Source organism: Varanus komodoensis, unplaced genomic scaffold (assembly GCF_004798865.1).
Source record: "Varanus komodoensis strain SLA01 unplaced genomic scaffold, ASM479886v1 scaffold75, whole genome shotgun sequence".
In the NCBI taxonomy this organism is placed as follows: Eukaryota; Metazoa; Chordata; class Lepidosauria; order Squamata; family Varanidae; genus Varanus; species Varanus komodoensis.
The window spans coordinates 298,789-315,197 of record NW_025336416.1 but is presented as its reverse complement, the minus strand read 5'-3'; the positions used below and the strand labels follow the sequence as shown (position 1 = coordinate 315,197).

At 42.4% G+C, this 16,409-nt stretch overlaps 1 protein-coding gene across 2 annotated transcripts in view; it reads right to left on the bottom strand.

Annotated features, from left to right (window-relative positions):
- The window catches only part of AGO2 (argonaute RISC catalytic component 2), a 55,964-nt gene that overhangs the window by 18,012 nt on the left and 21,543 nt on the right, over window positions 1-16,409 (bottom strand). Inside the window, exons 3-14 of one of the 2 annotated variants that reach the window (XM_044452863.1) lie at window positions 15,566-15,686; window positions 12,676-12,860; window positions 11,924-12,060; window positions 11,640-11,774; window positions 10,327-10,414; window positions 9,472-9,619; window positions 8,641-8,760; window positions 8,158-8,280; window positions 7,376-7,509; window positions 5,372-5,556; window positions 3,884-4,043; window positions 1,138-1,228 (exon numbers count right to left, since the gene is read on the bottom strand). In XM_044452863.1, the coding sequence (XP_044308798.1) occupies window positions 1,138-1,228; window positions 3,884-4,043; window positions 5,372-5,556; window positions 7,376-7,509; window positions 8,158-8,280; window positions 8,641-8,760; window positions 9,472-9,619; window positions 10,327-10,414; window positions 11,640-11,774; window positions 11,924-12,060; window positions 12,676-12,860; window positions 15,566-15,686 (1,627 nt within the window). The remainder of the gene's footprint in view (window positions 1-1,137; window positions 1,229-3,883; window positions 4,044-5,371; window positions 5,557-7,375; window positions 7,510-8,157; window positions 8,281-8,640; window positions 8,761-9,471; window positions 9,620-10,326; window positions 10,415-11,639; window positions 11,775-11,923; window positions 12,061-12,675; window positions 12,861-15,565; window positions 15,687-16,409) is intronic. The other variant, XM_044452864.1, reaches the window with a different exon arrangement.

The following is a 16,409-nucleotide window of genomic DNA, read 5'->3' as shown; positions in this document are numbered from 1 at the left end:
TCCCAGCTATGAAGCCAGATGCAAAAGTGGGATGGATCTCCGTACAGCTAAGGCAGACGCAAACGGCCCGGCCATTTGTTGCTCTCTGCAGCCAGCCAAGCCATCCCGTTTTTCCACAGTGCAGCCGATCAGCAGTCTGTCTCCTGTGCGTGAAGTCAGGCACACACATCCAAGAATGACAACCTCTTGCCATCCGACAAAAACCTAAGCACACTAAAAACCGATCAGCCAGCCGTAAATAATTGGGGAGCTTGAACAATGAGATAAAAATCAAAAGCCCAACAAAATAAACCAGCGTCGGTTGCATTTTTCTTGGTGGCAGGCATGCAGCAAGCCCTCACCAAATGACTTTATGCCTAGGTGAGAGGAAGAAGAGAGATGCTGGAACTATCCGGACCATGTTTTACTGCATACAGTGTGTCACGGAAGTAGTCCTCTTTGTCCATTTGGGGGTTGTAAGCTCTGACAAGCCCAGCGAGGCATCACAAACTTGATCCCCAGGGCTAAAGACCCCTCAGTGCTCCAAAGAGCCACAACACTGCATCAGCACTGGAATCACGTGCAGAGCTGGGATGCAGCTGTGAGGCTGCCTGGCTCCCTTGAGGTGGCAAGGGACTATCAACTGGATGCCTGCTCAAAAATCGCAACTGCGTTCCCCCCCCCCCCATCCACTCTGCCTGCCCTGCAAACAAGGAAAACCTTGCTCCAATGGGATTAATCTGGTTCAGCCAAACAGACATGGAACCTGCAACTGTTCACTACGGTGGAATGAGAAAAACTAGCTTTGAGGCGGCAGTGCAGTGTGTCTTGCTGCTCCAGCCCCTGAATGAAGCCTTCTTTTAAAAAGCCCTACAAACTAGTATTTATTTCTTAAAATTCTATAGCACCTAATAGCTGAAGCTCTCCGGGCAGGTTCTTAGTCGCCAAAGATGACTGTAGTGCAATAGAAAACAGTAGACCAAGTGCCCAGTGCTCTGAACCCCTTTTCTATATTCTCCTTACGTAGAAATATTTTCCATATTCTCTCCATGGAAGGACAATATAGAAATATAAAATATAAATGCCATGCAATCAATATATTTGCATACACACACAACACAATACATGGCTGGTCTGACTGATACATAGTTTACTCACCGCAGCAATGGATGGCTTTTTCCCATCTCCAGCTGGTGGATGAGTAACATCTGCGCCCAGGAAAATTACGGGCTGCTGAAACACGGGAGGCCTAATTAAGAGAAAGGACAATAATACTGAGCATTTGTGCAAAAAGGGTGAGACAGACAAGCCCACCTTTTCTTGCTCTACAGGGACATTACAGGAAGACTCCTCACAGGTGCTACAGTGAATGATCTCCAATCTTGCACTGGGCTTCAAAAAGCATTTGGAAACTGCAGGAATTATCATGCCTCTGAGTGCTCGGAAAGCCGGTGTGGTATCAGGAAAGAGGCCCACCCTTTCTCCAATTCAGGGAAGGCTACTGAGCCTGCCAAAATGTGTGCACTGCTGCCAAATACTGTACACACTAGCAGCACGTTTGTTCAGCCTTTTCACATACCACGTATTTCAATTAGGGATCTACATATTTTATTAAATCTATTCTATTTTGAGGGTTGTCAGAAGTCTTTCAACCTTCTAGTCACTGTTTGACAGAACTGTGTTTTTTCCCCTTTTCCCAAACTTGTGTTTATGCACACTAGCACAAATGCGTATTTCCAAAAACATGCAAATCCTCCCAAAATGCGCATGTTCACACCTTAACCTCCAGGGGAAGTGCACATTTTCAATTGGTATGCTCTTCCTTTTTTTCTACAACTAAATGTGCATTCAATTCCAAGTAGTAAAAAAAGTCTCTAAGTCTGTAGTATAAATGCAACTTAGGAAAAACCAATCTGCTGCAGAATCCATGGGCCACATATACATCTGAGCTTAGCTGACTCCACTGTGAATTTCACTGAGAGCTCTACTTTCAACAGCAGTCAATGACTGCTCCAATTAATGCTCCCTATATTAAACTTGGCAAAGGGAAAAACATTTATCTTCATATGGGAGCCTTGTTTTAGAATGGCTACTGAGGGATGATCATCTCAAGCAGTAGACAATTTTCACAAAAAGCACTGAAATCCATAGTATGTCCAGAGCTGAATATATTCAACATATTCAAGAGCTATTTTTGCTGAGCTCTAGCATGCATGTACTTTTCTGCCTCTCTGAAGTCCCCATCAATGCCATGTAACAAGTGAGCCACCCAGAATTTGGCTGAGACTTATAGAGCTGACATAAATAGTCTGACCAATGCCTGTCTTAACCTGGTTTTGAACCAGAAATAGCCTTGTGGGGAACTTTTAGTGAAGCTAGACAGAGGGAGAGGAATGATATGCAACTCGGTGAAAGAGACTAATCCTAAGCTAGTGGATTTTCCACACTCAACACTATCGATGAAGCTTCAGGTGACACCAGTAAGCAGAGTGCCATTTATCAGTTTCAGCTGATTTAACAGCTGCACTCCTATCTGGAGAAAGCAGGCCCTGCCAGAGTCAGTCATAGCCTAGTCACGTCCAGACTAAATTACTATGATAGGCTTTCCTGAGGACTGGCTTTGAAGAGCTTCTGAGGCTTCTGCTGGAGAACAGAAGAACAGAGAACAACTGCCTGTGGGGACTAACAGCATCCCTCCTCCCCCTGCTGTAAAGAGGACCTAAAATGCTTGCTTTTTACAGCTATTTTCAACTCAATCAGCTGAGGCTGGCCTGTGCTTTTGTGCTGTAATTTAAATTTCCTGTTGTTTTAACTGATGGCTTTCTGGCTGAATTGTTACATGGTCTTATTGCAAATTTTGCATTCTATTCTTATTTGCAATTATTAACATTTTCATCATCCACCCTGAGAAAGCTGTAAAGTCCTGGAAGGTGATATAAACTTCACCCTTGGGTTCAACACAACAAGATGCACATTCTTTTAAACCTGAACTCTGGGGGAGCAGAGATATTTTAACGTTCAACAGCCTGGCCATCAAGACTGAATGAACAAGATCACTTTCATTCTGCCCCTCTCTCTCATCCAGCAGAAATCGCCAAGACTGGGGAGTGGTTTTGTACTATATAAATTAGAGCGCTAGCTCAGTTTCCAGCTTTTCCGTCTACAGCACAGTTCAAAGGTTTTGGGTTTCTCCCTTTTTACAACACATTAATTAAAATCTAGCCATGAAAACCAAGCTACTCTTGTTTTAAATAAGGCAATTCTGCAGGGCAAAATGACACTACGCTAAATACAATTACAGTATACCCCCATGAAGTCGCGGTTCAGTGTTTGCGGCCACAGTCTTCGCGGAATTTTCCTTGGAACTGAACTAATATTGTTTGCGGAAACCACTGATTGGCTGCTGCCCTGTGACACATCTCCGGTGTTCACTAAGTGTTCTCCGTTTTGTTCTTCTTGAAGCCCTAGGATGCCGCCCAAACTCCCCGTATCTTCTAAGGCTTCTGGCAATGAAACTAAGCACCAGAAGAAGTTTAAAACACTCCAGGAGAAAGTTGAACTACTGGATTTGCTCCGGGAACTAAAAAGTTATGCCGCAATAGCATGCCATTATAGCATCAATGAGAGCACCGTATGCTACATAAAGAACAAGGCAGTGACATATTTAGGGTTTAAACTATAAAAATAGGCATTTTTACCACATTCAAAATTCACAGTTTTTCACAATTTGTGGGTGCTCTAGGAATACAACCCCTGTGAATTTCGGGGGACTACTATACACTCCAGAAACATGGAAAAACCTAACATGGCAGAAGCACGTTTACTTCTCTTCACATTCATTCAAAGCCTCTCTCAATGCCACTGAAAGCGGAATCATCTGCACACTAACCCAACCCCCACTTACCTTCCTTGGGGCAGCAGAATGTTATTTACCCCTCCCAGTTTAACATTGATCTTCAAGCACAGATTGGAAAGGGTCTGTGGGGTTGTCCTTTGCACATTTTTCATCTGCACGCACTGGGTGGCCATGCCCAACACCGTGTCGCCAACACGCTTCACCTCCGCTGCCAAGAAAGAAACAAACCCAGTTAAACCCCTTGATCACCATTACAGGTCCTCTGCCTCTGGAGCATCTCTCACTGCATTGTGGCTACTCGTCTGTATCTGCAGATGCTGTCTGCAGTGAGGTGGGAGACTGGAGGCCTTTCAATGGCACCTACGTTGCTTTTTCAATACCATCTGAAGATACGTGTTGTATTTGTAAAGCGTTTTTGTTTCAATTTTGTTGAAAATGTTAATGCGACTTTTTTATATTTTTTATTTATTTTATATCGTTAATTTTAATTTTATATTGTTATTTTTGTATTTTATTGTATTTTATTATGTTGTAAGCCACCCCGAGGCTTCGGCAAGGGGCGGCATAGAAATGTTTTAATAAATAATAAATAAATTGTTTTTAACGTACTTGGTGGGCTTCTCCCTAGGAAAATCATCCTGGGAAAGATTGGTTTATTAAATCGTATACAAATTTAAAATGCATCAAGGTAATGGGTTTTCAGTGGGAAAGGGATCCGTTTATATTAAGTTCAGAGCATCTTCTTTCATGCCTAAAGATGGCTCTAAGCAAATGAAGATGCGTAATGCCTCTTGCTCCATTTTTAGGCTGCTGGGAAGTCCCAAGTCGACAATGCGAGTGGGATCGTACGGCATTCTCACACCCAGCTTTCATAAAAGACTCTGCGGCAGTACAGGCACAAAAACTGCACATACTGCAACTACACGTTTCTTTACATGCCACATACCAAACTGTTTCAGAAGTGCGTGGTAAAACCAAACAATCATGCCTAGGGATGCGAGATGAATTAGCATGCTTTGCATTTTAATGCAAAGCAACTAATTCAAACTTCCTGAAATAATATGCTGACTGGGATGCAATTATCCTTAATTATTTGTCTTTCTCCTAAGTTTGCAAAGCACTATGCAGATGGAAATTGCTGACAAAAAGTGCCTACTTTAGAGGAAAATGGCACACAAATGTGCCTAAGATATTTGTACATATGAGAACAAAAAACAGCTTTCATGAAGACTTAAAAATTGGCAAATATTTGCAGAAATGCAAGGTAACCGACCTATGTTTTAAAAAATGTGATTACAGAATACAGAACAGACTAGTTGCCCGTTCTGAGCAACTGAGCAAAGGCCCAAATTAGGCACTCCCACTGAGAACAGTATGACAATATAAAAGTACATACACAAGCAAGCATAAGAGAAAAAAGAATCCAATTTATTTAGAGAGTTCAACTGTAAAAACTGGGAGGGGTGCAATGACCTGCTTTTCATAGTATTGCACAAATTAACACATGTGTGCCAAGTATAACAACCATCCACTGACCATAAACTGGAGTTTTTCCGGGCAAAATTACTACCACAAGCTGCAAGCCGGCGTAGGTGTTCTTCAGATGTCGGAACATTGGCTCCACACTATCAGCTCCCTGGGCATATTTACAGAAACAGGGCTGACCCTGGATGGGCATTCCTGCATCTCTTGATATCTTCCGCAACTGTTCTGTGAATGACCTAAAGAATAAAAAAGAAGTAAGAGACATATTTAAGGGAATACAGACTGTGCTTTACATTTAACTAGACTAAAATGGCCTTGCTGGCATGAATGACAATCCTGGATTTCTGATGGAACAGCCTTTCTATTCTGATTCATATTGTAAGAGTATATAACTAGCAAGGAAATTCAAACTTCCCTCCTCCACAAGTCAAACTACTACATTCCAGCTGCCATCTTTTCTCTCCCACGCCCACAAACACACACAAGCTTTCAGGGATCACAGCTGCTTAGCAGCTTTTACTTTCTGGGGTACTGCAAAAATGGTTACTGTAGTTCTTGTTACTTCTTTTATACCGCCCTGTGCCTGAAGCTCTTTTGTTTTTATTTACTGAATTTATTTACTGAAGTACCTGGAATGTGAATTTCAGAAACAGCAGGAGCAGGCCCATATCCCCAGAGGTTTATAATCCACAGCTGCAGCTCTATGCAGACTTAGTTGGAAGTAACAACCCTGAAGCCACGGGAGAGCCTTCCAAGTAAAACTGTAGAGCTCTACAAAAAATATCCATGGCCTGTGAGTCTCACTCTTCCTCGCCATTACCTGTGCTAGTTAGTGCAGATGAAAGCTGCAGTTCAAAAACACTTGGCGGGCCATCACAGTTCACCCTAAACCCTAATGTAGGTTTTATGTCTTTTCAGTCACTTCAACTAGCCAGTGAAGAACATAGCCTTAAAACTATGTAACATTTTCTTTCAGCTATTTATATACAGCACTTCATCTGATGGGCCAGTCACAAAATGCATTTCCAAAAGCCTAATAAAACCATAGCACACTGTAACAAGCAGCAGCAAATATATAAAATAGGCGCTTCACTAACAGTTTGGGGAAGGTAGGTTCTGATTTGGTGGAGAAATACAAGGGCACTAGCTGTGTTTTCACGGGGAGGCTATTCCACAACAGAGAAAGCTCTTCTCCTTGTCACTGCAAGTATTGTAACAGGTTCGAGGAGAAGAGCATCCTCTGAAGCATTCAAGGGCCTGAGAGGTGACAGAAGGTGGTGCTACTTCAAATATGGGGTCACTACATATTTTAGGCATTTCTGCTTACAATAAAAGTAATGGCAAAACAAATGTAACACTAGTGTATATTGGCAGGGGTGGACAAGTGGGAAAAGGGTATTGGGGATTTTTCAGTTCTTCAATTATACCAACAGTATTTGTTAAATTCTGGAGTAGGGGATAAACTTCATCATTATAAAATGTTCAAAACTAAATGGCGTATCCTGAGGGCCATATTAAGAATGCGTGACGAATCCATTTGGCAGTGAGCATCCAGCTAGTTCCCCAGGCTTGCCTTGGCTCCCTGGACTCCAGTCCACTGTGCAGCAGTCCCGAGTCCACGTTCCGGGCACACCGGACCCTTGCCAGGAACCGAGCCCCTCGCAGCACGCGAGCAGCACGCCTTACTGCCTGCGGCCACCACTGTGCCACCACATCAGATGAGCAAGAGGGACGCTGCCGGCGGCCATGCGGGGCTCACCAGGCATGGAATCCTACGTGGCTGCAGGCAGCGCTCCTCTTCCGTGCCCCCTGACGATGAAGCGGGCTGCTGCTTGCACAACTTTAGTTCTGCACGCATTGGTCTGTGGGCTTCCTCTTGGCCAGCTCATCTTGCAAGCTCAGGCCAAGCACAAGAGAAAGTCCACAAGTGCTGGAGGGACAGATTCCACGAGGGTTTGTCCCAGCCTTTGGCCATTCACATTTAATAATTCCAGATGCTGTAGTAACACATTCAAAATCACGGGGAAGAAAGTACTGATTGAGTAACATGCTTACTTGAGGTGGACTTCAGTGCACTGGCGCTGTGGAGCAAAGCAGGCAATTGCCCAGACCTTTATTTCAATTCCAGTGTGAAACTGTTTGTTCCTCATATCCCAAACTCCTTGAACTGGTGTAGCAATTGCTTTGTTCTAGAAACAGGAAAGAAAGCAGTGGGTGGTTTACTGCAGTGAAAGAACACTGCAAAATTCAAAATACCTTCGTATCAAGCAACTGTGCTCTGGAAAAACCATAGAAACAGTCGTTTACTGTTCATTCAAGTGTCTTTATCAGAGGTCTCCCTTGAAGAGGAGTAAAATGTATTGCACAGTCAGAGTTCTGTATCCTCTTTTGCCTGCAGAGCCACCAAAAGATTACATTGGTAATTCAAGAAAGCAGATTTCAGCAGAAAGAAAGCTCAGTGGCACTGCTGAAAGTTATCAGGGTGGTTAACAGCACTCAGGCTTTTTTCTCTGCCAGATGTAAGAGGGCATCATTTGCAACTGAAAGCTCAACTGAATTGTTCAGAGCGCGTTGGATCATCTCCAAGAGAAAGCCGGTGCAAAAGATTTCTCTTACTAGCGCTACTCCAATGGGAGGGGATGTATGGACAAAAGAGTGCCTTGACTGCAGACAATCAGAGAGAGCTTTCACACAACAGCATCTGCAAGCCACACAACTGTGCCATACAAAAAAATTGTGGCAAACTCTATTACTAAGCATGATTCATTGTCCCAATAGAAAACCAAGATGAATAGAAAAGAAAGGCCCATGTTTGCACTGGGTCTCTGTTCACCTACCCTGCCTCCATAGAGAATTGAAGGAGGCTGCAGAACCCGACCGGTCACATCAGTCATTTCATCCTTGACCATAATTCCAAATTCTTGAACAAAAGGGTCAGTATTAAAACTTGCACTTCTCATCTAAAAAGAAAAGAAACCAATAAGCGGAAAAATCCTGCAGTGCAGCACAATGTGAAACCCTCAAATATTGTACTTATTAGCTCTTAATGCTACAAAATAGGCAGTCCCAATGTTATGAACAGGCTGTTCCGGAGAAAATGGAAGTTCATCTTGAAGTCAAATTTGTGGGGGTTAGGCGTTCAGGACCCCCATGAAAGTGGTAAAGCCATGAATACCTTTACCCTCACACACACCTGCCTCAAGATTATACCTTGAAAGTACACTCATGAGCTGTATGTAAGGTATCAGCTTCCTTTCCACACAGAACATGCAACTCTAAATGCTTCCGCTTCCCTGCTTCCAGAAGGAGAGAGGACCTACCAGTTTGCTAATCTCTTCTTGACGGTCTGGTGCTGATCTAGCCGTTGCCCTTATCATAGTGGAAGTTTGATTGTCTGTCAGCTTCTTTATACACCTCTGTCCTGCCACTATGTTGCATACCTAAAACAGTAGAACATACAAATTAGTTTTTCAAATTATTATGATGCATATTATCTGCTACTGCATGGGCCTTCTACCAGCACCCCATCAAATGAATATTCAACGCCACACCTGCTTAGCTTTCAACTGCACTAAGAAAGGCTCCTAGACCATTTATGAGTCCCACACAAATTAGGTTTTAAAAGCTACCAAAGACCAGAACAAATGCTGCACTTCAGATGCTTTGTTTCGCATCCCACCAGTCTAAGCCAGCCTGGCTAATGTCCAGAGAGTCTTAGAGGTGTCATCCAAAACAACTGGATATCACCTGGCTGGAAAGAGCAAGATAGAGCTTGATCCAAGTCCACCGCAGGCAATGTGTTGGCATATGAAATGTTCCCCAAAGAACATGACAGCATCCTATACACACCTGTATCACACCAGGTTATATTTGGGAGAGGGCCAGTGAGTGCCTGTCTGCTCACCATATCCTTGTCTAGCTTCCCTCTCTCTTTACCTGCCCAAGGAATGCAAATAAAGTGGATTCAGAAGCACACTCCTTTTCCACCGAAGACTTTTGATATACACGTCCGGAATTAGCGTTATTTCTCCTTAAGACAGAAAATGGTGACAGCTGGCTAATGGTAAATAAACTACTGGCAACACATCCTGGAACCACTAAGCTGTAAATGTGGAGGAAATATGCCTATATTTAACAAGAAGATCACTTGCCTCCAGGGGAAGGTATGTGTGTTTTTGTTCCTGCCCAACTTGTAAACATGGGAGATGAGGGTAGCGTAAAACCAACTTGTGCCTATCTTTAAAATATTGTGCAACAGTGCATTCAACTGTCTGTCCACTCTCCTGCTGAAGCGGAAACCTATAGCAAGACAAGCATGAGGGGGAGAGTGTTAGATTTAGTACTTTCATGTCGCTTCATACAATGTACTTCAGATGCAAGTTCAGAAGTGCCCATCGCTGCCTCTGGAAATAGACAACATGGTACATAGCCATAATACCCAGCACTTGGCACATTAAGATTCTCCAGTTAGGGTACACTTGCTGCAATTCTAGAAGCGGCTGAAAAAGTGCTCTTGGGAGCAGCTCATGGGCTACAGACAGACCCTGTTACAGATGCTACAGATTCACCCTCCCTTTTTAAAGATAGGCTACAACATTTCTAATTACTCATGTGATTAGAAACCACTTCCAGGGATAATGCATTCAGTCGAGGCAAAATGAAGTTGTGATGTATACTTTCAACAGTTGTTTGCTAAACATTTCACAAGTGGATTTGTGTGGATATTTACTCAAATGACAAAATCAAGAGGGACTGAAATCAAGTCAGCAATGTAAGCACTAAAACAAACTCTTAAAACAGCAGATATATTTTCCTAGCATTAGAAACTGAGAATTTTAAATGAGAAAAAGCAACTAAATCAAAGTGACCTGTTTAAGTTCTCTGTATGGTCAGTATGTCTTTAAAGTAAAAGTAGACTCGTGGTCAGTGAGTAGAAGAAGCAACAAGTATGTACAAAATAAATTACTTTCATATAATTGCTAGCAAAATCAGAAGACAAGTATTACGTTTGGTGACTTGCTGGCCGTCTGGTTACGTTGCATACTCGGTATTTCCTCTTCATTTGCCCACAATGAGTGATTTCCACCTTCAAACCTATGAATTTAAGAGCAAAGAACACCCATTTCCATTTTATTTTACTCACATTCCAGGAAAAAAATGTGAAGAGTCTGCGGCAACAGAGCAACACTTAAATAAATTTAGACGTTCACGACAATGGTAGCATTCTTGTACTCCATCAGGAATTAATAAAGAATTATCTTTACAATTCAACAGTATTTATTTTAACATTTGAACATAGTTCAATCCACCTTAGCACTGTGAATTGCCCAGTGCAATTTGGGTATTTTGCAGTAATAAATGGTGAATGAATTACTCTTTTATAAGAAAATATGGAAATGTTCGCTCTGAATCGAGAAAATTCTGCTGTATGAAATCTTTCCTTCTGGCTCCTTGTAAGTATAATTGGTGAAATAAATGCAATGTGGTCAAACTGTTCAAGAAGCTTAAGGAAGCTGACATCACAGGCAGATGTCCTCAGGTAAGGCTTGCACTAAGACAAAGCATTGGGAAATAATACCCTATAGATGTCCCATAGCTCAGCAGCTTGTTTTTGCTATTACAGTAGGGTATGAACGAATAATGTAAATTAGGAATACAGTAGTCCCCCGAAATTCGCAGGGGTTGCGTTCCTACAGCACCCGTGAATTGCAAAAAACTGCAAATTTCGAATGTGGTAAAGATTCATTGCCAGAAGCCTTAGAACAGGGATTCTCAAACTTTTTGAACAGGGGGCCAGTTGAAAGGTGCCAGTGATGGGCGTGGGCTGCCAAGGCGGTGCGTGGCGAGGCAGGCATGCACAGAGATCGTTTTCTCCAAGCGAGTCCAAACCGATCTCCTTGGGAGCAAATTCCCAAGGGGAATTGGGAAAACGATCTCCTTGAGAGCAAATTCCACACGGAAAATTCCACACGGAAAATTCCACGAAAGACTGGGGCCATGAACGCTGAACTGCAACTTCACGGGGGTATACTGTAGTCGTAACAACAACCAGACTGGACCCTGACTTGGACTTGCTTGGAGAAGGCTCACTAAAATAAATGAGAACAAACATACAGACAAACAGGCACTAGAAACCTCAGGGAAGCTTAGTTGAACAGTTTGACTTTTGCAAGAAAGCTGATCCCTTACAGCCCTAGTTTTATCCCTTCTGAATGACAAATTCATCTCAAATCAACCATACTCTACTAGATCAAAACATGAGCACTTGCATCAAACAGTCAACATTTACTTTTGTTCCAGCTTCTTTTAACATTCTTACCTTTAATTTCTTTGGTAAACTTTACCCTTTGGGAATCTGTCAGAGGTTTCTGTTGTTCTTCAATACTTTTGAAATCTAGAACTTCGCATACAAACTCAATTACTGGCTGTGCCTTATAAAATGCTGTTGCCGATACTAAAAATCAAAGGAAAAGACAGGAAGTGAATGACACAGAAGTAAATTTTACAGATCTGAAACTATTCTTCAGAAAGCTAACTAGAGCAGTCTTTCTGGCAATTAAAGAAAGCAAACAAATACAGATGGAGAAGTAACACAAAGCGTACCATCAATATTAAGCATCATCTTCCACAGTGAGGGCCGAACTGATTGATGGAACCCAAACCAAACTTCTCTGCCTCCACCCAAGGGATTTGAGCAGCCTTCGGACGCAGTAAAAAAAGACCGGCCCACTGGAGTATATCTACAATAGAAAGGGAACAGATCACTCAGCCAGACACAAGTGGAAAACATTTTCTGTACTTTATTTCAGGAACACCTGTGATCCAACTGTATTATAACAACAACTAGGAATACTTTTGGCCTGTATCTGGAAAGGCCCGCAAAATTTCATCAAAATCTACATAACCCATCTATGACTCAGTCTAGTGCCGTTTGCAGTAATAAGATTCATTTTGGCTGCAGAAAGAGACAGACATGGGCAGGAAGGACGCATGGGAAGTGGTGGAGCAGGGGTAAATAAAGATAAGAGTCATATGAATTATAGAATGATTGGCCCAAAATACTTGAGACTTTTGCCCTCGTTTGAACTTCTCCATACAATGGATGGGCAGCATTTAAGGTGCAATAAGCTTTGATGAAGTTCTGCTTTTCCTTCCATATAACACACAATCCATAGGTACATTAGAACTGACATCAGGTTCCTCTTCATGACAACTATCTCCACATTTTGTTTAAATCTCTCTCTCCATGCAAAGAGATCAGAAATTTGCTTTTTAAAAGCAAAAGCTGGCACTTTATGGCAACTAACTCCAACCATGTGGTTTCCCTAAAAACCTGTAGTGGATATTTTCCTTACCTCATAGAAGGCAGGTGCCTCATTACTACATCCAACGCCTGAATTGTTTCAAAAGGAACACTTGGAAGACGACCAGAGAGAGCATCGTGTAAAGCCTGCAGACTCACAACCGACATCCACTTTATCGCCACCTTAAAGATTCTGTCCTTCCCTTCTCCTGGTAGTGTGACCTCCAACTCCACCTGCAACATTTGGAAACAACAAGATGATTCTTTCCATTTAACAATGTATACAAGGAGCATGCATGGAGAGAACTGAAACCTCGGCAAAAGCAGCATTTAAAAATTCAATCTAATTCCTACGCCACCCCAAAACCTAACACCTTAATTAAAATGCAAGAAAAATACATTTAAATAACAGTAAGACATTTAAGCCCAATGTTAATTCATTATGTTTTTCAAGTTTCTTTTGCTGTATTTTCAGTAGATTATTTTATCCTCTGTTTTTTTTCCCCTAAACTGCCTTGGTTGGCATCAACAATGGTAGAAATACGATACACAAACAAGCAGCACATAAAAACTCAGCAGTTAAAAGACCAGGTCAAATTAGAAGCAATGACTGGATGCCAACTACAAATACAGCATTAGGCAAGCTTGGCAGTTTCCAAGTTGTAATGCATGTTTCCCAGGTGAATATATACATATCACAGAATTACATAGATGCAACTACTTCTATATGGCTCAGTGTGAAACGGAACTAAATAAGTAGCAACAACAAAACTGAAGATGTTCCAGCAACCTCAGTGGCAGAGCTGATTCTGTTGAAAGGGATGAGTAGTTGCCAACCAGTTCTTTGGGGTGCTAAAATTAAAGTGTGCAGCCCTCCCCAACCGAGCTCTCACGCAGACAGAAAGATGCTCTGCGTTCTAGTCCAAGACACTTGGAAAGAACCAGGTTGAGGAAGGCTGAGTAGAGAGTTGACAGTTCTAGGTTTCTTTCTCTTTTTTCCTTGTAACTGAGTGCACCAACAGAAGTATCTACACGAAGTAACACTGAAATCACATTGCGTATGCTTTATTTTTTTCCCTCAGATATTTCAGGTCACATTCTTGTGGTATGCTGGGACAAAAAATTAAAACAGGGTACTTTATTTTGATGCTTATTTTACTTTATTAGCTGAACATATCAAATTAAAATACTCTTCAGTGATTTCCCAATGATGAACAAAACACTGCCCATCAAAATGGTCCTGTGCAAATGAACTTAACCTGCATCAGAAAAAAAATCAAAAATTTCTGGAAAACCCAGAAATGGTCTGACCTTGCTCCAGTCTCACTCACCAGTGACGTACAAACACCAGCAAATCACCCTCAAGAGAAAGTCCAGGTCTAATCACAATGCTATAAACAGCACAGCCACAGTTTTGACTTTTACCAGCAATCTTTTACACTGTGTGAACATTTTTTACTTCCACGCTTCCTTTTTCATGGAAAACACTTTACAAATAACCACAGTTGCAAAGGGCATCTGTTCTAACATCTGCAACCAAGTAGGAAACCACAGGTGATTTTACCTGGCTTGGGCTAATGGAGCAACTGGAAGTAATCTTTCCTTTACTGTCACTGTGTTGACACTTTTTGCTCAGTGCAACACACACAAGCAGAAATGAGCCATAGCGAGAGCTGGGTTCCCACACACCCCTCCCATTCTCCAGTTCCACAGGATAAAAGATGTTCAGAAGCTTTCCTGTACCTTCAGCAGTAGTTTGTTGTTTCATTTAAAGTAACAAACTGTGCTACACATTGGATACCACTAATTTAAGCAAGCAAACCAACTTAACACTGTGGTTCCTGAAGATGGTTTGTTTAAACCAACCATAGTTAATCTTCATGTCAGTTCCTGATTCAGAGAATTACAGGACGCAGTGGCTAACTTAAAGCACAAAAAAGCTTTCACACACTCTCAGCAGTTCCCCAGTAATATTTTGCTGAAAAGTCCTCCTGAAGCTTTCTCCAATGTTCGAGGCACACCGTCATCCACTGTTGGCACAAAGTGCTACTGCTGAACACGCTGAAGCAACCATGTCTTCTTGTAGCACACCCTAAAGACTAAGGAAGGAATCCTATGGAGAAGTGTAAGCCCCCAAACAGAAAAGGCAGTGGAAGAATCGCTGCCCCTGCATTTTCATGAGGTAGCTATTTTCAGTGGTCTAACGATCACATCCCAGAGGGGAAGGAAAGAAAGCTGCAGCAGTTTCAGGAGACCCAGTATTCTGACCTAAAATGCCCGTTTCCACTGCTTCCTGAAGTCATTTTTCCAATCTCAGAGCAAGCAGTGGTCACTTCAGCACCAGCTGTGAGAGAGCAAAGGAGGGCACCGGAGCTCTGATTCTCAGATTAGAGCCCTGTTTCCAATCTCAGAGTTGGGAATTTGAACTACCCTCCAGCCCCACAGCCCATGTCCCTGAGAGAGAATGTTAGCAGCCTAGGATTGAATCCACTCCCCCGGATGTTGATTCATCTAATTCACAATGGTTCACCAGATGCTCTGCTGATTTTGCCGTAACAGTCTAACATGCAAATCATTACTTAAAGCAATGAGCGTATCATACCTACCCATATCTTGTCTCAGGGGCCTTAGGATACACAGAATCATCATTAGTCTCAGACTAGGGTGGAGAGACCTGGGTTTAAGTCCCCACTCGGCCATGCCATTCGCTGCATGACACAGGGTCACTCACCCATTCTCAGACTCACAAATGAATACAATTGTCTTAAAGATTAAAAAGGGGAGAATATCTCATTTGCCCCCATGAGCTCTTGAGATAGCAGAAGGATATACATGCAATAAACAAGCAAACAAGAACATAGAAAGAATGCAACTTTGTCCAAAGAACAAAATCATATTTAGAACAACTGGAATTATAGTTCAAGCTGGCATTATAAACTTACTTTATCTCTCCCTATTGGAAGTGGCATAGCTGTATAGAGGTTTTTTCTCCCATCAAATACTGGCTTGCGATCCCCAAATATCTGCGCTTTAAAGTGCTGGACCATGTGTTCAACTATTTCTCTGGAAATAGAGAATCAAGTCAACAAAAGCATATCCCACTGTTCAAATAACAATGTGTTAAGAAGAATCCATCAAGTTTTACATATTATAGCTATAAACAAAAATTTGATATTCAGTTCTCCCAATGATACTAATGTAACATCCTGGAACACTGAGAGTACTCCATATAGTCCCTCAGTCCTATATTACCCCCATACAGCAAACGGAGGGACAGTGCCTTGCTTAGATGGTTATGGAAGAAGGCTGAACCAGGAGTTTCCTGGGTTTGCAGATCATGCTGGATTGAAATGGGATCCTAAGCACAAAGAAACATTTACCCACACATCATTCCCAGCAGCTGACTCCTTGTGCAGCCACACTCAGAGCCGCTGCACACAATACAAGTACACAGGATCTGTTCTGCACACGGTAAATACACTGCATTCCAAAGCCCAGGTTTAAGTGGCACAATTTAAAAGCTAGACCTAAGCGGCATGGAATGCTAAATGCACAAGCCTGTGCCACATAATGGATGGTACAGGTAAACCTGCCCTGTCTTTTGTCATCATGAAGCATGCTTGTATGTCCTTCTCAGTACTGGTCTAATTCAGAGGGACTGAGGCTCCCTGACGTGAGGTGGGATTCCTCCGTATCAATCCGACCCAACTGGACTGTCCGGAAGATTCATGCTACAGAGAACTGAAGAAAAGCAGGCACTGCATTTGAAAAGTTGGCTTGTTTAGT